General features: G+C 46.6%; 2 protein-coding genes across 8 annotated transcripts in view; one reads left to right on the top strand and one right to left on the bottom strand.

The window, feature by feature from the left end:
- EPB41 (erythrocyte membrane protein band 4.1) overlaps positions 1-1,614 on the bottom strand; it is a 92,947-nt gene extending 91,333 nt beyond the window's left edge. For all 6 annotated transcript variants that reach the window (XM_056509173.1, XM_056509177.1, XM_056509178.1 and 3 more), the window contains exon 1: positions 1,561-1,614. The gene's annotated coding sequence lies outside the window, so the exon portion shown is untranslated. The remainder of the gene's footprint in view (positions 1-1,560) is intronic.
- A 2,261-nt stretch (positions 1,615-3,875) lies between these two features.
- TRNAU1AP (tRNA selenocysteine 1 associated protein 1) lies at positions 3,876-20,757 on the top strand. Of its 2 annotated transcripts, XM_056509196.1 has the most exons (10): positions 3,907-3,997; positions 6,674-6,750; positions 6,865-6,962; positions 7,688-7,787; positions 10,186-10,238; positions 10,829-10,960; positions 13,930-14,049; positions 15,476-15,638; positions 16,497-16,530; positions 19,373-20,757. In XM_056509196.1, the coding sequence occupies exons 3-10, from the start codon at positions 6,877-6,879 to the stop codon at positions 19,507-19,509; spliced, it is 825 nt and encodes a 274-aa protein (XP_056365171.1). In that variant the 5' UTR covers positions 3,907-3,997; positions 6,674-6,750; positions 6,865-6,876; the 3' UTR covers positions 19,510-20,757. The 2 variants fall into 2 exon arrangements, with proteins under 2 accessions (XP_056365170.1, XP_056365171.1); XM_056509195.1 differs by lacking the exon at positions 6,674-6,750 and having other exon boundaries at positions 3,876-3,997.
- Positions 20,758-20,775: the final 18 nt, after the last annotated feature.

Genomic DNA, 20,775 nt, shown 5'->3' with positions numbered 1-20,775 from the left:
TCAGCTTCACAGGCGCACCGAAGCCCCAGCACAGCCCCTCCTGCTCACACAAACCGCAGAGCAAGTGTTGGTTTCCCCCATGCGGGAGCCTCGGCGTAAGTCAATCCTCGGGCGAGGAGGCGGCTGCCGGCAGCACCGAGCCAAGGCACACCCCTTCATTGCAACACAGCCCTAAAGATAGTCACTGTCCCCTGCCATCCCACCAGCCGCTCGGACCCCGCCAGGCCGCCGACACAGCAAACGGCGCTGACTAACGAGACCACCAGTCTCTCGTCCCACCACGACTGCAGGAGGGCGAAATTCAGGAGAGGAAGAGATTGCAGGAACGCCGCACACGCCACTGATTGCAACATCAGCTCAGTGTCTCCGTCGAGCAGGGGACGCGAAGACATCGAGCCCCCCACGGGCTCGGGAAGTCGATGGGAGGTTTCAGTGCGGGCTCCGACCGGCGCTGGGACAGAGACGGGCGGCAGGAGCAGCCCCCGCCGCTCGGCCACTGCCACCGGCCTTGGGAACCGTCCCGGCGGGCCCAGACGGGGTCTCGGGTGGGGTCGCGGCCGCCCCGAAGCTACAGGCTGAGCTGCTGCATCTCAGGCACAGCCCAAGACTGAATGCTCCGAGAACCAGAGCTGGACCCAAATGCCAAAGCGGGAGCTGCCATCTCTCAGGAAGGGACACCAGTGCTGCTCCCTTGACTGTGGGGTGCAAGGGGGACCTCACTCACCGAGGCTGCACCTGCCTTTTCCCCTCCACTGCACCAGTGGAGAGAACAGAACGGGGGAACATCCGAGTTCCAGGGCTGGCACTCCCCGTGAGGCAGGGCCCCATCCACCTCCTGAGCATGAATCCACTGTGGGTGGCCCTCCACTTCACATCCTCCTCCGCAGCCCCAATCAGAGCCTCTAGGACAGTGTTAGTGCATCCCATTCCCCCCACACCCAGTCTGACCCTACTGGGGATCCCCCCACTCCAGAGCACCTCAATTCCCTTCTGCCACGTAGGCTTCCTGACAGCGCTGCAGGTGTCTCCCCCAAGCACCTGAACATCCCCACTTTCTCCATAATCCCCCTGTTCCACACACCTAGACTGACATCCCCACCCCTCCCCAAACCCCTGAGCACCCTAAAGCACCTCACATCCAGCTGGACCTCTACGGGTGTCCCTGGTTCCCGCAGCCCCAGGTCACACGACATCCAGCCTGACCCCACTGACTCCCTGCTTCACAGCATCCCATGTCCCCTGGCAACCCCTCCACTCCATAACCAGCCTGAGTCCCCATGTGCCCCCACAGCAACACAACTCTTCCTATAACCCCGCAGCCCATGATTACACTGACCCACCACGGGTCCCTCTCGGGAGCCCCAAATGCTCCAGAACCTGCCTGACCCCTATATCGCCCAAAGCACCGCAGTACGCCCACATCTCATAACCTGCCTGACCCCTACAGCCCTCACCCTCCCCCCAAAACCTCTCTCACCCCATAACAGACGTGACAGCCGAGGAACCCCCACTTTCCCCCGTAACCCCCGGCCTCTCTCCCCCCACCCCCCCCCCGCTCACCGGGGCCGCCACTCCGCTCCGCGCTGCTTCCACCTGCACCACCGACCCGCCCCCTTTGACGTCATCGCACGAGCCCCGCCCCTTGACCGCGCCCGCTGGCTGCCGCCCCCGCCCGTCAGCGCGAGGAGGGGGCGGGGCCAGCGCGTGCCGCTGCAGTGGGCGGGGCCCGCAGGTGACCGGCGGAGGGTGGGGCCAAGAGAGTCCTCCCAGCACCCCCATGACGTCATAGGCCCATATAAGGAGAAGGTGCCCCCACGGGTTCCCCCCGCGCCGTGACAGAGCCCTAAAGCTTCCCCAAAACCGGCAGAATCAGGGCTTTTGTAGATTTTTTTTTTTTTGCTTATTTTCACTACTTTCCGAAGTTATTTTTGGGAAAACTTCTTTTTTGCTGGGGTCTGCAGGAGCCGGGAGTGTCCCCGTCCTTCGCCCATCGCAGGAGCCGCTAAGAGCGTCGAGGGTCACTGAAGTGTCCCCAAACCCGACGCCATCCCTGGGGCCACGCCCGGATTATCAGTGCCGCGCAGGCGGCGGCTGCGGAGATAAGGGGGAGCAGGGTCCCCGCGAGGACGGGGATGGAGGTGGCGGGAGGACGGAGCTCGGCCCCAGCACCAAGGGCCTCGCTATCGTCTCCTCTGGCTCGGCGGTGGTGGCCCTGCGGTGGCCCTGGCTGCCGGGACTGGGCTGGAGTAGGCGGGTGTCACCGGGCTCAGCAGCCGGCTCCCCCCCAGCACCCCGGGGGACCTGCACGGCCCCGTACGCTGCCCTGGGTGTCCCCACGGGGAGGTTCCTGGTGCCATCTAATGGTCACCGCCCTGGGGACACTGGCGTGGACCGTCACTGTGTGCCCTCCGCTGCTCGTCCCAGGGCCTTTGCAGCCCCCAGAGATCCCCGGATCCTGCCTCGAGCTCAAAACCTCAACACCACACAGCCCAAGCGTGACAGGGTTTGTTCCCCCCCACCCGCCCCGCTCTGGAAGCCCTAAACCTTCCCCGGTGAGGGTGAAGTTTTGGGGGCAGGAAGAACCTCTAGGCCCTGCTGCAGTGCCAGAGCGGGAGAGGGGGGAGTCCCTGGCTAATGTGATGAGAGAGGGATGAATCCATAAGCTGTTAAGCCACTGCAAAGCCCCTCATATTCTGGCCCTGTTATCACTGACTTCTGCTCACATCTGCTCCTGGGGTTATTTTTAATCTGGTATTAAGGACTTGTGGGTCCTTCAGCAGGTGGAGGGGGGTTCTGCTGGTGGGGACTCCAAGCTGTCAAGGGAGGAGGTGTGTTTTGTAAGCTGCAGAGGTGCCTGTGAAACACTAACATCAATCCTGCTGTGATTTGGGAACGGGAAAAGAATCTCCTATCACCCCCTCCCCTCCAGCACCCAGCCATCAACTCTCCAGAGGGTCCCAGCACTAGGGAAAGGTTGGATATGGAACCAGGCAGGAGCCTCACACAAAAGGATGAGTTCAGGGATATAAAAAATAAAAACATATTTATTAGCAAGGAATAAAGTGTAACCTCAGCATGGTTTGAGGCTCAGCAGATATATAAATAACAGGAAAGAAGTTCCAAGAGGGGAAACAGCCTGAGCAGGGCTGTGCCAATGGGATCCTGGGATTGTACAAAGGCCTTAAAAACAGAAACAACATCAGATAAATTATTTACAGTTCAAATTGATTATAGGAGGGCGAAGGCTCATGACCTGCTGCCGGCTGAGAGAAAGAACAGAGGCTGGGATGGGACATGGGCCCTGAACTGGTGTGTCAGCAGCTGGGGACAGCTGGGACTGTCCCTGGGCATCAGCCTCTAATTTGGGGTAGGAAGATATGGTGAGGTGAAGATTTGGGGCTGCTGCTCCTGCCTACCTGGAACAGAAATTCTTCGGGATTTCCAATGGTGATAGGCAAGGATGACTTAAGAAACAGGATCACGTCCTGTACCTGGATGTTTCGGCTAAAAATCAGATTTTTCCACACCTGACAAGATATTAGCACTGGCTTTTTTTTCATTGTATCTGAATCTCCTGCCTCGGCTTAAGGCCATTTTCTCTTGCCCTCTCACTGTAGAAGAGATCGGTCCCCCCCGACTACAATCTGCTCCCAGGTAGCCGTAGTCGCCTCAAACCCGCTCCGAGTTGCCCTAAACCCCCGCCCTCCGCCGTCTCCGTCCCGCGGCTGTAGCTCCTCCTGCCGCCAGGGGGCGCTGCGGCGGCGGGGGCGCCGCTCTCTCCGCCCGCCGGGGCCACGGAGGAGGCGGCGGGGCCGGCCCGGGCGGCGGGAGGGACCGGGGGAGGGACCGAGGGACCGGGACATCGGGGGAGGGACGGAGGGAGGGACGGCGGCGGCGGCGGCGGCGGGGCCGGGCCGGGAGGTGGAACGCGCGGCCCCGCTGAACCCGCCGCGGGGCCTGCGGGAGCAGCATGGCCGCCAGCCTGTGGATGGGGGACGTGAGTGTCCGGCCGGGACCGCGCGGCTTTGTGAGGAGGGCGGGGGCCAGCGGGGCTATGGGGGGAAGCGGCCGGGCCGGGGGGGGCGCGGGAGGCACTGACCGGCTGATACCGTCACTGACCGGCACCCGCACAGTGACTGACTGACACCCTCCCACCGACCGACCGACCGACACCCTCACATTGACGGACACGCTCACACTGGGTGACTGACACTCACACCAATCGATGCCCTCCCTCTAGCACCCTCACACTGACTGACTGACACCGTTACAGCAACTGACAGCCTCACTCTGAGTGACTGACACTCTGACACCCACGCACAACCTGCAGACTGACATTCTCACAGTTCTAACACCCTCACTCTAACTCACACCTGACACCAACTGCCCCTCTCCCTGACTGACTCCCTCACACCAGGGATACCCCCACACATTCAGACACAACTAAACTGCTCAAGTGACACGCACCTCATACACTCATGGGCATGTTGATGTGCTCACACAGGCTGACACACACACTCAGACATAAACCCCAGCCTGACATTTGTGAGCAGTTACACACACACACACACATGTATGCCAGAGTGATCCTCGTTGCTTTCCTGCAGCCGTGTCAGAGCCACACTTGCATCAGTGTCCCTGGTGGGTGGACACATGCATGGGCACCAACAAATCTCACTCTTTCATACTCTTAAGAGGCACACACTCCCATATGCACAGCATGTACACTTGCATGCTTGAGGATTTATCTAGTTTTACCTGCTCAGCTACTATAGGCTCTTACATGCTCATATTGTGCAGGGCATTTACACGCACTCATGGTTGTGCTGCTAATTGTGCTCGCACTTGTAGGCACTCACATTTATATGCACCTCTCCAAGACTATCCCTCACAACCTGCCCCCTACATGCACACCTGTGGATGCACTTACACCCTCATAGGGATTTTGACTCTCCTATGTGCACACACATTCACAAGCACTAACACATCCTGCTAGGTCCCTCGTTCCTGCCTCTGTGCATACCTGGCAGGAAGAGCACCTGTGTGGAGCACGCTCACAGTGATGCACAGCCCACAGTGTCCCTTGCATGCCCTTCACACACCCTCACTCTTGTGCTCCTGTGTCCTTCGCCACTCACTGCTGAGCACACACTTTGACACATGTGTACTCACCCCAGCATGTTGTAATGCTCTGCCACCTAGCCAGACTGCGTGTGTGTGTGTACTCAGTGTGTTGTGGTGCTTGCATTGCTGCCACTGTGGTACACTGTGACACACCCATGCAGTCCCACTGCTGTGTGTAGTGTCTTTGCTGTCTGTCACACACTTGTACACACCTGTGTGCACTCCACTATGCATGTACAGTCACACTAGCATGTCACAACTTCCCTGCCATCTGTTTCTTGGATGCACACCTTCCTTCAGCCCTTTTCTTGCAGCTCACACCAGCGCAGTCCTGCTTGCATGTAGTGTTCCTCATCGCTCACATGTGTGTGTACACACATCCCAACACATCCCTGAGAATCTCACTGGGTACCTCTCTCCCACTCGCATACTCAGCACCCCCAGTTTGCCACGGTATACGGGAGTTCTCTACCGCCTGTCTACCCTGCTTGTGCACAGGGACTCTGTGGAGCTGTTCTCCCTTTTCCCCACACAGAGGGTTATCTGCCATCTCTCTGCCATAAAGCCCATGTTCTTTTTCATCACTCCTCTCACAAGCAGGCCACAGCCCTTTGAGCCACACAGACATATCCATGCAACTGATTGTCTTTACAAGTCCAGCTTTCCTGTACACACACACCCGCAGGATCACTGCACATCTGTGCAGAGTGGTGCTGCCTCTGCTCCTGGGACAAGTCAGTTCTGCTTCACATTCACCTCCACAGAACATCTGCAAGTGCAGTACAGTCACCTTCTTTCACGTACTGCACATTCTGTCACACACATAAGTGGTGGAGCCACCTGGTACCTGACAGACACAAATACTTGAGGGCTGTACGTTACCATGAGCCACCTGTCTTACATGGGTAAATATATGGAGCTATATATATTTTGTACATAGATTTTTCAGCTCCTGTTACCTGTTGGACATACTGCTCCCCATTTTAATTTTGGTTAGTTCCCTCCTCCAGTTTCTCTTATACACAGAGGTGCCCTGTTCACTCAGGCTCTTCATAGATATATTTGATCCAAATTCCAGCAGCATTTCCTACTGGTCAGTCCCTTACACCATGCAGATACCTGCTGTCCAGCACGTTCACATACACTCTTACCTGCACAGTGCCATCCTCCCCTGTGACATGAACACGGTCAGTGCTCCCATGGGCAGGGCAAAGCGTAGAGCCACTGTGGGATGCGATTCTAGGGCTCCCCCCGAGTGCTGGCCTAGTATCTCTGGGGTTGTGCAAATGGACACAGCTCTGCAGACCCCTACCGCAGCTCCACAGGGCAGTGTCACCTGCCACATGCCACCTGGGGTCATGCCACACCTGTGTACCCACAGCACTGGCCCAGCCTCCGCTTGCACCTGGAGAAGGAGCCTGCCACCTTCTCTCCTGCTCCCTGTAGCAAATGCTCAGTTTATTGCTGTATGTTTCTAAGTGGCTTTTGTCCTTCTGTGAAGCTCCCTGTTCTCTAAAATTCATGCTGTCTCTTGGGTTCCACTTTGCAGACTGTTGAGCCTGGTTCATGCATGCCTGCTGGTTTTGAGTGGCATCGACCCTCTTAAATGAGTCTTCTTTTTGAAGTGTAAGGGTAAAATCCTTCTCAATAATGTTTTAACTGCTTAGAGGGACATTGACACATATGTTCTCCTTTTTGTAGATGCCCTGATCTAACTTTCTTTTTCTTTTGCTTTTATAGCTGGAGCCCTATATGGATGAAAACTTTGTTTCAAGAGCCTTTGCCACCATGGGAGAGCTTGTACTGAGTGTAAAAATCATTCGAAACAGGTTGACAGGGTAACTTTCTGTTTGTTCTCTGAGTGCCTTTGGACTGAAGTGTCGCTATGGTCCTTCCATATCAGAGTGAATTATTCCTTTGAGTTTCTCACCATTGCTGCCACCAATATGGAAATATTAATGAGAGCAATGGAGAGGGCACTGCTGGCTCTTCGGGTTCCCCTCAACAAACAAGTCTTGGCCCTCATCCTGCAGTGCTCCAGCACTCAGTCAGAGCAGTGTATGTATCTCATTCCATCCCTTGGGGAATTACACCTCCCCAGGCTTTGGTCACTAGTCTGTACTGCAGCTGTGTGATGCTGACAGAGGTGGGAGGTCTGACTCGGAGCAATAAGAGAATCTTTAGAGTTCATTTGAAATTAAGTGAGTGATTTATGCAGAATAAAGTAGTTTCATTCTTATTCATTATTCTTTTAGGTGTTGTAATTTCAGTTTTCAGTAGTTTAAACTAGGGCAAGCAAATTGATGGTCAATGAAAGTAGGAAGTAAACTGTAAGCTAAACGGTTTTCTATATGCTGATGTTGACCTGACCTATGGTAAGTAGGGGCTATCCCTTGAGATCCAGCTTCTCTTTGGTAGCTGATGTTTATACTTGAAAAAGAAACCGTTCTATGTATTGCAACTATAGCAGATTTCCTACCAGTTATCTAAAATACGACTTTCCTTCTCAAATGTGTTTTGAATTTATAACTTTTGTCTCTTCTCTTCTGTGTTTTATGTTCAGAATTCCAGCAGGCTATTGCTTTGTAGAATTTGCAGATCTAGCTACTGCAGAGAAATGTTTACACAAAATCAATGGAAAACCACTTCCTGGTGCTACACCGGTAAGTAAAGCTGAAAGCCAAAACTTGGAAGGGACAGATAGTGGAGAATTTATGTTTTTAATTATTACAGACAATTTCAGTAGTTAGCAAACTGGGATTCTGCTTTAGAATTGAAGTTATAACTATAAAACTGTTAATGTTCTTGCTCAGAAAATTATTGACAAAAACCACTGATTTCTTTGTGACTGTCTAGATGAAATCCATGTGTAGAAGTATTGTGGGGTGTGGGGTGTTTTCTATCTGAGCATTTCTGTTGTTACCAAAGTTGGACTAATCAGAAACCTGAGAAGAACAGGGAAGACATTAGAACTGAGTATAGTGTATGTCTGCCACAATTCTTCCATCTCTCTCCTTTTGTATAATCATGGAGTCACAGAGTGGTACGGGTTGGAAGAGACCTTAAAGCTTATTGTATTTCATCCCCCTACCATAGGCAGGGACACCTTCCACTAGACCAAGTTGCTCTAAGCCCCATCCAGGCTTTGAATACTTTCAGGAATGAAGCAACCTGAGAATTTACCTGTGTATGTTGTTGTATGTGTACAGGACGAAGTTGCAAGTTCACACTGTCTTTTGAGTAATATTGATTTACAAGAGAAACGTGACTTTTAATCTTACATTGTTCTTGGCCCTTAGCAAACAGAAGTTACTCTAACCTCTTTACAGTGGAGAAAGAGCCAGAGTATTGAATAATTGCCATGCATAACTTATGTCTCCTCTACAAAAAGCTAGGGTAGTTAGGAAATGAGAAGGAATAGTCAGAGAGGCTAATTTTAGGATGTTTACTCGAATATGTGGTAGATTAAAGTGGGACAGCTGACACAGCTGTCTGTTGTACCCACAGGAATTGACTGCAGTAGCTGGGGTGACTGATTCATAAGGCATCTCTAGAATCACCTCAGTTGTGGTGTGATATACAAGGTAAACGGATTCCTATTTCAGAGTAGTTAATACCTGGAGTACAAAACCAGGAAGTTCACATTGAACTGTTTTGTCAATGTTCCTGAGAGGGTGATGTGCCCTGTTAAAAGGAATTGATGAAAGGCCTGGAGATATCTGTTTCATGTGTTTGCTCATGGTTAAGGCAAGCTGATCATCCTGGATGCCTTCTGTAGTCACTGGAGAGACAAATAGAGCAGCTCTTTCAAGGAGAAAGATAATAATGGAAGTTTGGTTTGGGGAATACCCATCTTTCTTCACAGTTTTGTTCAAAACACTGTGCTGTGTGGAAGGATGATTTGCGTAACACACAGAGAGAATTACAGATGTCAGGCAGAGATCCAAAGCAGCCCAAATCAGTGCACTTAGCAGGCAACTGCACAGCTCACTCTTTGCATTTAGAGACTTTGTTTAGAGAAAACCTGAGTGTGGCTCATGCTTTTATTTATTTTTAAATACTGAATCAGCCAAAGGAATAACAGAGAGCCATGATGCCGGTGCTGTCTCTTTTCCAACCATTGGTGCTCCCAGTTCCCATTTGAGTGGAACTACTCTCAGATGTCTCATTGATTTTAAACCCAGAATATTGCAGTGAAGAGCGAGATCCTAAAATAGCTGTCTAAGTGCTTCAAAGTGGAATCTAAATTTTGTGTTAGCTTGTAAATGATCCACAGAAAGTTGTGTAGTACTGTGTTCCAGATAATGCAAGCATACAAGGAGCAGGATGTGCTCTATTTCCCAAGAATTTGAGGGAAGAAAATCCATCATACAAGGACCAGGAGTACACTGGACTCTTTACTGTATTGAACAAGTGAATACCCTGATCTCTAGGACATTTCTGACTGTGATGCAAAATCATGCTTTCTGATACTGAGATTAGCCCCTGATCTCTAAGAGCTGATTGAAAGATCTTAGTCTCCTTAGATCTTGGTCTAAATTTACGTGTAAGTTGGGTACAAGTTGCTGAAGTCTTGTAGGTTGGGGGCAGAGTTCCAGATGTGCCAGAGGGCACAAATCTGGGCTGCTGGGAAACTTGTTTCAAAAATAAATTCAGATGCAAAATTTAAAGAGGCCTCCACTGTCCAATGTAGTTCCCTTAATTTAGCCACACTTCCAGTCTCAGGTTGATTCCGTTTTCCAGTGTGGTGGATTCTGGTACTGTTTGTGTTAAATCACAGAAGTCCAGTAGTAGTGCTGTCATTTCATTTTAAGACCTTAAAATTGGAAGAAATTTAACATTTGTTATTACTACCTCTGTTCAGGTTTTGATTTTCATTATTATATCTGTATTGACACCAAATAAAAATGTGCTTGTTACCTTAAATGGCTGGCCAGAAGGCAGTGAACATGTGTCAGCATTAGGAAAGTTGTATTAAATCAGTTTATTGTAGTTTTTCCTAATTGCTTGAATCCACATGACAATATTTGAATGTATGGATTAATTTTTGCCTTGTTTTAGGCAAAGCGATTTAAATTGAATTATGCAACATATGGAAAACAGCCTGATAACAGGTAAGTGTTCAATATTTAAATACTAATTTTGTGTGCTTAATGTCCCTTTATTAATTGCCTTGCAAAAAGTATTCTAAATATGTAAAACCAAAGTTCATCACTGCCAGTCTTTAGTAGAGGGAGGAGCACTTAGATTGTCAGTTTTGTGCTTTTGTCCTGTGTGCGGCACAGTAGATTTATCCAGTAAGTATTTATGCTTTGTAGCAACAAAGTCTCTAATTCATATACTGTAATTTAAGGTCTATGTATTTGAAATAGCTTATCTATAAATGAGATATTGCTTTCTTGCTGTTTTAGAAATCAGAGATATCCTGTGAGTAATAAGAAGTAAAATAATCTTTAAATAAAAAGCAGTATTAAGTTGGTTTGGTGTGCTGCTTGAATTAACTTGAATAAGCAGTGTCAGTAAAAATTTCACTTAAGCAGCTTAACTGGTGACACTTTAAAGTCTCCATTAAATGGTCTTTTAATATCACTCTTCTCTGAGTTCAAATATTTAGGCTAAATGGTAACTGTCACTCAGCATGTCCCTTCCTTTTTATATTTTTTTGTATGATTGTGTTTAAGAAATCTTCTTTTGATTTCTTTAGCCCAGAATATTCCCTTTTTGTGGGAGACCTGACTCCTGACGTGGATGATGGGATGTTATATGAATTTTTTGTTAAAGTTTATCCATCATGTAGAGGTGGAAAAGTTGTTTTGGACCAGGCAGGAGTATCCAAGTAAGTTGTCTTTTATTTGCTTTTTTTTTCACTTCACATGTGGCAATGGGAATGTTAGAATGCAGCAAGGGAAAAAACTCCTTTTGGCTTAGATTTTAGTAATCTTGAAATATAGTGTTCTTTGCCATTCAATCTGCAGTTCACTTGAGTTTTGATAGTCACCATGGGTATTGTCCCTCCTCTATCAGTGTGAGGCCCTTTGTGTGTTATTGTACTTCTTAAAATGCTGAAAAGTGTATTAAGTAATCTTGACACACACTCTCTTCCCGGACTCTTGGGTGGAATTGTGTTTTACAAACTTTAGACTATTGTGTGTATATTCCTGTGAGAGTTGTATGGGTTTTTTTTTTTCAAACAGGGTAGGGCACACAAAACTGTGATTCACTGTCAGATTCTCAGTAGCTGCCTTGTTTTGTCTTTCCTGAAAATGTCTTGCCAAGAAAAGGTATCAAAAAGTTGGATTTCTTAATGTATTGAAATAATTTTCCAAATAGCACAGAATTAAACTGTATTTTCCAGAGGAAGGAGCAGTTGGTGAGCATCCTTGTTATCAAAGCAGAGCATGGCTTCAGTGAAGCACAATTTTGATATAATACATGTGAGAATGCTGGAATAAGATACAGGCTATGGCTGTAGTTGTCATATGCAGTTTCTCAGTCTTAGGCTGGTTTAAAGGAATCTTTGAAGGTCTCTGGTCTCCAGCTCCTAACAGGACTGCAGCCAACGCTAGATCATATCATCCATGAATTGTGTGGCCTGGAAAACCACCCAGGATGGAGATAATTCAGTCTGCTTGGGCATCCTGTTACAGAGCTGCACACCTCCCCAGTCATGAAGTTCCTCTTCATGTGCAACCTGAACCTTTTGCAGAGCTACTCAGTCTCTCTGGCTGTTGGGTCCTCATGCTGTCACTGCCATCTTACCTGGGACTGACACTGCAGGGTTGGGCTCTGTATGCCTTCTGATCCTTCTCAGTGTAAGCTCCACAGTTCCTGTCGTGCTGCACCTGCTTCAGTTTCTGTCTGTAGAACAGGTGTTGATGCTGCAGGTTGGACTGTTAGTTGGTTTTTGGGAACTGTGCATAGGTGCAGACCTCAAGGAAAGGGTATCTATGGTAGCTTGGGAAGTGGAGAATAAGCACAGACTTGGAGTCCAGTTTCTGGGAAGAGCAAAGCTGTCTCCCCTGGCAGTGCCAGAGTGTTGGTGCCAGGGGCTTTGTTGGAACTTGTGCAATTGCTCAAAGCTGAGGCAGCTGCAGTTGTCAGTGTGATGTGAGAGAAGAGTTTGGGACTTGTGGACATGCCCAGTGAAGCTGTGGCCCTTCCAGCCAGGGCTGGTGGATCAGGAAGGTCTCCTCCCAGCACCTCTTGTCCAGACAGGAGAGGAGCTTGGAGCATGTGCCTGCTTCTCTGCTTTCTGCTGAGGGTGCAGGTGCTGGGGCTTTTCCATACTACAAGGGCAGGACAGAAGGTCTGCAGGGAGGTCCTGGCCAGGAAGAAAGTCTTTCTTTCCACACCAATGGTTTCCTGTACATTGCATCCATCCCTATCTGTCTCTATTTTGGAGCTGCCAGTCTTCCCAGTTTCTCTTACACACTTCTGGTTCCATTGGAAAATATGCAGGAATCTTTCAGCAGCTTAGAAATTTAGTTGGTTTGTGTGTCAACACCTTCAAATGGCTTAGAAGTTGACTTGCACTGGATTAATTTGCCATAGTCCTTTGACAGAGGGCAAGTTATATGAATGTGAATCTGTGTAGAGTTTTGCTTGTGCTCAATAATCTAGTTTGTATGTAGATAAGCCTAAGCTTTGATCTGGTCTTTTATCCATACCTGTATAAAAATAAGATATTTGGACTTGTGTGTGAAGCTTGCTGTGCAAGGTAGTACATTTTCTGGGGCATGAACTGCTCTGAAATAGCTGCCAGTGGGGACCTCCCATGAGTAGCAGATGATGCTGCTTTCAAAACAGCACATTACCTGGTGTTTAGCAGTTGCCACAGAATAGATAATGCACTGTAAATTTACACCCTTGCTTGCAGCTCGTTCTTTTCCCCAGGTAGAAAAGCCCTTCCCTCCCAAACTTCTTTCTTTGCTTAGATGGATTCCTCTTACCCTCCCACACCTAAGTCTTTGATCTTTCTGCTTTGTGAGGCAGCCCATCCCATGATGGGATCCTGGCACTGCCCTCTTGGATGCTGTTGCATTGCTTCTGACTCACTACAGCATCAAAATCCCACGCAAAAGGATTGTTGAGGTTGGAGGGAGTTGGGATTTTCTGTCTGGCTGACATGCAGTGTTACCACACCGCAGTGAAAGGGTTGTTGCAGGGACCAGGGGTTCTGGATGTGCTGTCCCTGTTCCAGCTGTGCTCTCAGAGCAGGTTTTAGCTATTCAATGTTAAGAACTCATTTTCAGGCCCACTGTTGGAAATGCTGTTGTTGGGAATGACAGAAAGCCTATTTGAATATGTTCCTGTTGAAGAGCAAACTTGATTGGAAAGCGTATCTCATTGACCCTGGGGAAAAATAGTGTTTTCCTTCACAGTGGGACAGTTTTGGATAAAAGCAGAGTCTGTCTTGTCAATCCTGTGCTGACTTGCAACTCTTGAGATTATTAGTATCCTCCCAGCAGAGATTTGGGGCTTTACCACGTGTCAGTTCACACATTTCAACATGGCTTGTGTCAGCTCACTTCCTGTTCCCCGGAATCCACTGGCACAAGAGCTACTTTACATTGACAAGCCCTTGAAAGTACTGCCAGAGCTTGGACGTGTGGCTTTAGGCGTGCTGGAAAAGCAACTGAAAGGCAGAGTAATTTCATCTCTCCCAAAAGCAGGGACAACAACCCTAATGAACATTTTCATTCACTGTGTTTCCCAAACCAATTCATATTTCTCTGTAACTAATTTTTGTAATGTGGCATGGCTCTTCGGGGTTAGTTTTATGTGAGTTTTTCTGTGTGTCTGCAGAGGTTATGGTTTCGTGAAATTCACGGATGAACTGGAACAGAAGAGAGCACTGACAGAGTGTCAGGGAGCTGTGGGATTGGGCTCTAAACCTGTACGCTTGAGTGTGGCTATACCAAAAGCGTGAGTAGAAGAACAGCCGAACATTTATATGAAAAACCACATCTGGTTTTAAATGCCATTTTGTGCTTTGTGTACATGTTCTTGATGTCCCCATCAAAAAATGAAGAAATACCCATGAATATGGGGAGTATCAGAAGGCCCAGGAGTTCAAAGACATTACATTAGCTCAAGACTAAGCATTTGACACTGTTTTTAATTATTTACATTATTAAATCCATGTGTTTGTGTACACACTGTAGTTAATTATGATTGTTTTTAAGTGTATGTTCCTTTGCATTAAATTGAAATAGTTTAAATCTGCTTAATGATGTCTGGATAGCAAAGCTCAACTACCTTGCTAATTCTATGATGATGTGTACTACATATAAAACTTTTGAGGCAGGGATTAACTTTTTTTTCTGTGTTTGTTCAGAACCTGATACAATGAGATCCTGGTCTGACTTGGGGCTCGTAGCACTAGGGTAATATGAATCATAGTAATTGCTCCCTATTTGAATAATATTTAGATTTTCAGTGACATCATCAGTCTTGGGGGGGAAAGGAAGAGAAAAGCAGAAAAAATGCCTGTGTCATGGTGAGAAGATTGATGTTTCCTTTTTCCTACTTCTCACTAATTTCATCATTAGTAGAAATAGCTTTATGTGTGACATATTTTCATCTCCAAACAGTAATAATCATCTCATTATTTCAAATCTTGATAGTTAGGTGGAATCCTTGTTCCTTGGGAATGCTGCCACTTTATGGCAAGGAATAGGAATTTTAGTCAGTTCTCAGGGTATTTATTTTTTGATTTTTTGATTACTAGTTCTCATTTAAGGAACTTTTTCAAGTCTGTGCATTGAAGACCACCCAGTTCAGAGAGAAAAGGGGACGAGTCCTTGCTTAGGCTTTTGTATGACAATGGTAGAAGAGACAGTTTCTTCCATTCTTACAAAAGAAAACCCGAGGTTTTTTGCAAGGCTTTAAGTTTTTGACTCTTCATGTAAAGCAAGACTCAGTACCTTCTCTCAGAAAGTTGCAGATCATTTAACTTCATCATCTTTATCATAAAGAAAAAGGGACTCCAGTATCTGGATTGTGGTTTGGGATTGTTTTAAACTGAAGCTCATAGTCCTAAACTCTTCTCTTCCCAAAGCCAGGAAGTGATACCCAATTAGCTCATAAAGAATGAAAGCAAGGATTATTTATGAAGAGGAATATGAATACAGGGAAGGTTATTAAATTTAAACCACTTCTTCATTTTGCAAATGTATCCAAGTGATAAATATTGCTGCAGTAAATAGTGAATATATTTTAAAGATTAAGATTTGCATGTTAGACAAAGCCTTGCCTCTTTACTACATTGTATCTTAAGCTATTTCACTGTTTTTTTCATACTTGTCCTGCACTATTTTATTGCAACTTACTCCTGCTTTATTTTTTGAAGCAATCGTGTGAAACCAATGGAGTACAATCAGATGTACAACTATAATTACAACCAGTATTACCAACAGTATCACAACTACTACGCTCAGTGGGGGTACGATCAGAACACGGGCAGTTACAGCTACAGCTACCCCCAGTATGGCTACACGCAGAGCACCATGCAGGTAGGGCAGCTCAGAAACACCACATGGCTTGAAAGGTGGGATGGGAACATCTGTCTTCAGCTCTGCGAATCACAGAATGTCTTGAGCTGGAAGGAACCCACAGGAACCATTGAGTCCAGCTCCTGGCCCTGCCCAGGACACCCCAACAATCCCATCCTGTGCCTGAGAGCATTGTTCAAATGCTCCTGGAGTTGAGGCAACCTAGGAGCCATGACCATTCCCTGAGGAGCCTGTTCAGTGCCCAAGCACCCTGTGGAGGAAGAATCTTTTCCTCATAATCAGCCTGACCCTCCCCTGACACAGCTCCAGCCGTCCCCTCAGGTCCTGTCTCTGGTCACAGAGAGCAAGGATCAGAGGTGTCCCTCAGGAGGAGCTGCAGACCCTAATAAGTTCTGCCCTCAGTCTGCTCTGTTCCAGACTGAACACACCAAGAGATATTATTGTAGACTTCTTAATAATGAAGTCTTAATATACCTACTATTTAATGTTTAGCCCCTGGTGTGTCCTCTTACCTTGTGGAGGTATTGCTGAGGTAAAAAACAGTCTGGAGGACACAAAGCGTCTCTTGATACAGTTGTCATGGTAGAAGAGTTCTCTTGGTACAGGCAGTGCTCAGAGTGCCTTTGGGATCCTTCATAAACTTTGTTAAAAAGGACAGAAGACATCAGAACACTCACCCCACTTCAATCCTGGAATTTCACTTTTAGTGTAGCCCATGGAGTGTTGGGAATAGAACACAGGCTTATGTGTGAAGAATTCTGTTGTAATAATTCCAGTATAAAACTACTCTGACAGTACTAATCAACAAGTGATGCTTGCAAAAGGAAAGTGTCCTAAGGGGTTTGTTTTTCCTTGCAGACATATGAAGAAGTTGGTGAGGATGCATTGGAAGGTATGTTTCTCAAATTCTGTATTGAAGTTGTCCGTGTGTTCTGCACTGCTTAGAGACGGACTTTCTCAGATTCACCCTCATTTCAGTTTATAATATAGCTTTATCTTTGAATGAATCTGAGAAAATTTGTGGGTCACTATCACCTAGAACAGTTGCATCCTGGTTTTACTGTTGCTGCTCCTAGTCTGAACCTGATGAGGACTAAAACTGTTTGACTTCCCCAGCACTGAGATTTTAATCTCACGTAGTACTGAAAATTTTATCCTTTTTTTTTTCTGATATACTCCCAAGAAAAAAGTAGATATTCTGTTTTTCTATAAAATCTTGGGATTTAGAGCCCAGAACACTTCCTTGTGCTTTTAGTTTAAAAGCAAAAGGGAATAATAATAGTTACACTGATAAAATATTTCAAGCAGTCGTTGCTTGAAATGGGTCATTAAACCAGATCAGGGTTTTAGATACCTGTACAAGTAGCTTTCATTTATTGATGCAAGAAACTACCATTTCATGCCAGTCGTTCCAGATTTATGTCTTGAGTGGAATATGCACTATGCAGTGTATCTAACTCTAATCTTAAAAAATAAATAATTAAAAATTACAGGGTAACAGATCTACAGGATCCACAGGTATGATTGATGATGTCTGTGGAAGTTCTTAATGGCTCTTAAAAGCATTCCAGGAGAGCTTTCCTTTTCTGAACCAAACATACCAGGACTGGATTTGGGATACTCTGGATATCTCTTTTTTTGGCTGATTACATGAAAGGTTCCTACATTTCTATTGCCACTGTGTCATTCCTTTTCCTTAAATCTCTTCTGCTGTAATGTGTTACAACATGATGTAGCTAAAACCAAACATAGAATCCTGGAACAGTTTGGGTGGGAAGGTGCTGCCATGGGCAGGGACACCTTCCACTAGACCAGGTTGCTCCAAGCCCTGTCCAACCTGGCCTTGGATACTTCCAGAAATGGGGCAGCCGCAGCTTCTCTGGGCAGCCTCTGCCAGGGCCTCACCTCCCTCACAGGGAAGTCACATGTTTACAAACATTTTATTCCTGATCTGTTTAAGAGTCTTTCCATTCATTCAGCTTTGTACTGAGAGTCATTCACATGTGTTTGTGCTACTCTGATAACCTGAGCTTTGGGTTGCCAGCGTTGTCAGGTGAGCTTTACACCCTACAGGGGTTTGGGGAGTCCATCACAGTGCATTGGGAGCAGCAGAATTGGACCTGCTGGCTTGTTGTCCAGCTCCAAAATGCCTTCCAAACATTTCTTCCACCTGTAAAATAGGGCTATGCACACACCCAAATGCTGTGCTGCCACTGGCACTCCCTTCATTCCTAACTGTGACTCCACTTTGAGCTGCTGGAGGTGTTGGCAGAAGAGCTCTGGTGACTGCTTGCAGCAGCACAGGATGCTCCCATCTATCCATCCATCAATCGTGACCTAACGGTGGAGGGAGCAGATGGGAACAGGTGCCTCTGCCTCTGCTCCTGCCCTTTCCATCTGGGTGAGCCCCTTCTGGCAGTACAGGTGGCTGCACTTGGTGCAGGTATGTGTTCCCTCCACTGGCTCTCCTGTGGGGCAATCACCACTGTAAAAAGGAATGTGTTTGGATGTGGTTATTACTTATCCCATTGCAGAGAGATGGAGTCAGGCTGATCTGGTGAGGTTTGTGTTTGGGCATATGCTGGGAATGTTTGGTGACTCACAGAATCACAGAGTACTTGGGGTTGGAAGAGCCTTTGAGGATCATTGTGTTGGGTTGATGAGGCCAGAGATGTTGTATTCTATCACCATTTGTTGAAGTCAAGTGGGGTAGTGATTTCCTTATCTCCATAGCACATACTATCTGCTAATGGGCCATCTTTAAGATAAGGTAAGGCAATCATCTTTATCTTTTCCACAACCCATCCTCCCTCCAAGAAAATATCATCTGCTGATGGCCCATTAAGTCCTACTGTATGACTGATAAAATTACATCATCCCATTGGGAGATGCTGCAGCCAGGGGGAAGAGCCAAACATTTCCTACCTAAATAAAAAACGGAAATTTTAAACAGCAAAGTTATCCGTCTTTCCACTGGATTCCAAAACAACACTGGACCTTTCCACATCATCTCTGGACCTTCAGAGGAAAACTGCACCTTCTACAGAACCATTGCTTCAGCTGAACCACATCTGCTACTGCAAAAAACTGTAGCCACCATTTAATTAGGCTGCTACCAACACCCTGACTGACAGGGTGTCAGGTTGTATTCTGACTGTCAGAGTTGGAATTGTTCTTTGTAATACTTTGTAATACTTTTGTTCTTTGTAATACTGTATTTCTATTTTAATTTTCCTAGTAAAAAACTGTTATTCCTAATTCCCATATCTTTGCCTGAAGGATATATATTAATTATAATAATTTCGAGGGAAGGGTTTTACATTCTTTATTTCAAAGAAAAGCTTCTGCCTTTATTGGCTGACACCTGTCCTTCAAACCAGAACAATCATCCAGTCCAGTCCTCTGCTAATGCCAGCTTACCTAGAGTATGGGACGCAGGACCATGTCCAGGTGGGTTTGGAATGTCTCCAGAGAGGGAGACTCCCTGGGCAGCTGTTCCAGTGCTCTGGCACCCTCCATGGAAAGAACTTCTTGTTCATGTTGAGGTGGTTGCTGGTTGCTCCTTGTCCTGTAAATGGGCACCACTGAACAGACTCTGGCACTATCCTCTGACACCTGCCCTGGAGATTCTGAGACTTCCTCCATGTTTGTTTTAATATACTAGCTGTTTACAGGATGGTATTTTTCTGAACACCTTTGATGTGTGACCTGTTTGTCTGACTTTACTCCTGTAGATCCCACGCCTCAGTTAGATGTGCATGAAGCAAACAAGCAGTTTATGGAACAGAGTGAAGAGCTCTACGATGCCTTGATGGACTGTCATTGGCAGCCTTTGGACACTGTCTCATCAGAGATCCCAGCTGTGTTATAGCCTCGTTGCTGAGGCATTGTGTCTGTGAGACATCCTGCCAGTGTGCTCCGGAATGCTCTGCTGCCCCTGGATCCTGCAGTAGTGAGGGGTGGCTCTTTCCCCACCCAGTCTGGTACTCAGTGTACAGGAGGACTGTGGCCTTTCCTGTAGAGAAAAAGTATTGTAGGAGCATCATGGTAACCTTGATTCATGATGAAAATTAGAACTGCAACAGTTTTATTCCTTTTGTCTTGAAATTAACTCTTAATACTTACTGGGAATTGTAATTTATAAACTTTCAACAAGATGGCACAGGGGAGAGACTCTACTCCATCATACAATAAAAAAGTCGGTCTTTTAAGTAAAATTACCTTTTGCATTTTGGTTCCTGCCCATCTTTCTCTTTTGCTGCCCATTCAACTGTCTTAAGTTATTTGACCCCATGAGCATGAATGTGTTATTTCAAAAAAGATCATTGTTGGACACCACTAAAATGTCTCAAAATCTTTCCAGTGACTGGATAAGGTTGCTGTAATTTGAGCATGGGATATATTGTGGTTAACTTAAGCTGTGATTTGTAAGTTTGATGTTCTTAAGCAATCAACCCAAAGAGCACTTTGGAGAGCAAAGATAGAAAGGAGTGTTATAAAGCTACTGATTGATGCCTTTTACCTGTTGATCTCTTGTACACCTGGCTGCTTCTCCACCTGTATATGAGGAGATAATTCCCCATCAACCAGCAGCTCAAAACACTTTTTCCAGCAGCCATATTTAAATGTTATTTTGTATACCATGCCTTTATTTCTTTTTATTGTGGACACACCTTGATGGTCTCATTGAGATGTTGAGATTTTGTAGTGGCTTCCACTGTCCAGTCAGAGTGAAACTAAAGATCTTGCAGCAAAAACCGGTCAGAGCAATTGCATTGATATATTGTGCAACAAATGGTTGTTAACCTGGAAAGCTATTTTCTACTGGATATTGTATAAGCTGGATGGACAAGCAATATATTTAAGCTCATATGTTGCATTAGAGGTGAAAGTGAAAATAAGAGCACTTACTTACCTGTTATAAGCCCTTTTTCAGGCTTTTGTGCCTTAAACTCTTGGAGAAATAGGAACAGAGAAACTACATGTAATAAATGTCTATCCAAGGAATAGTTTGGTAACTGAAATTGCTACTGCAGAGCATTTCATGGCCTCCCTGCCCATGTTGATGCGGAGATTTGCCACAAGATTTAAATACTTTGATAAAGCTACTTCTGCTACACCTTTGTTTGTGTCCATA

Source organism: Oenanthe melanoleuca, chromosome 23, assembly GCF_029582105.1.
Source record: "Oenanthe melanoleuca isolate GR-GAL-2019-014 chromosome 23, OMel1.0, whole genome shotgun sequence".
Lineage (NCBI taxonomy): Eukaryota > Metazoa > Chordata > Aves > Passeriformes > Muscicapidae > Oenanthe > Oenanthe melanoleuca.
Note: the sequence above shows the minus strand (reverse complement) of the source record. Positions and strands in the feature narration are given on the sequence as shown.

Bases quoted from the DNA above. Each gene is read 5' to 3' on its own strand.
- TRNAU1AP (XM_056509195.1), top strand. From the start codon at position 3,971: ATGGCCGCCAGCCTGTGGATGGGGGAC. The intron at 10,961-13,929 runs GTAAGTTGTCTT...GTGTGTCTGCAG, and splicing joins GACCAGGCAGGAGTATCCAA to AGGTTATGGTTTCGTGAAAT. The intron at 16,531-19,372 runs GTATGTTTCTCA...TTACTCCTGTAG, and splicing joins TGGTGAGGATGCATTGGAAG to ATCCCACGCCTCAGTTAGAT.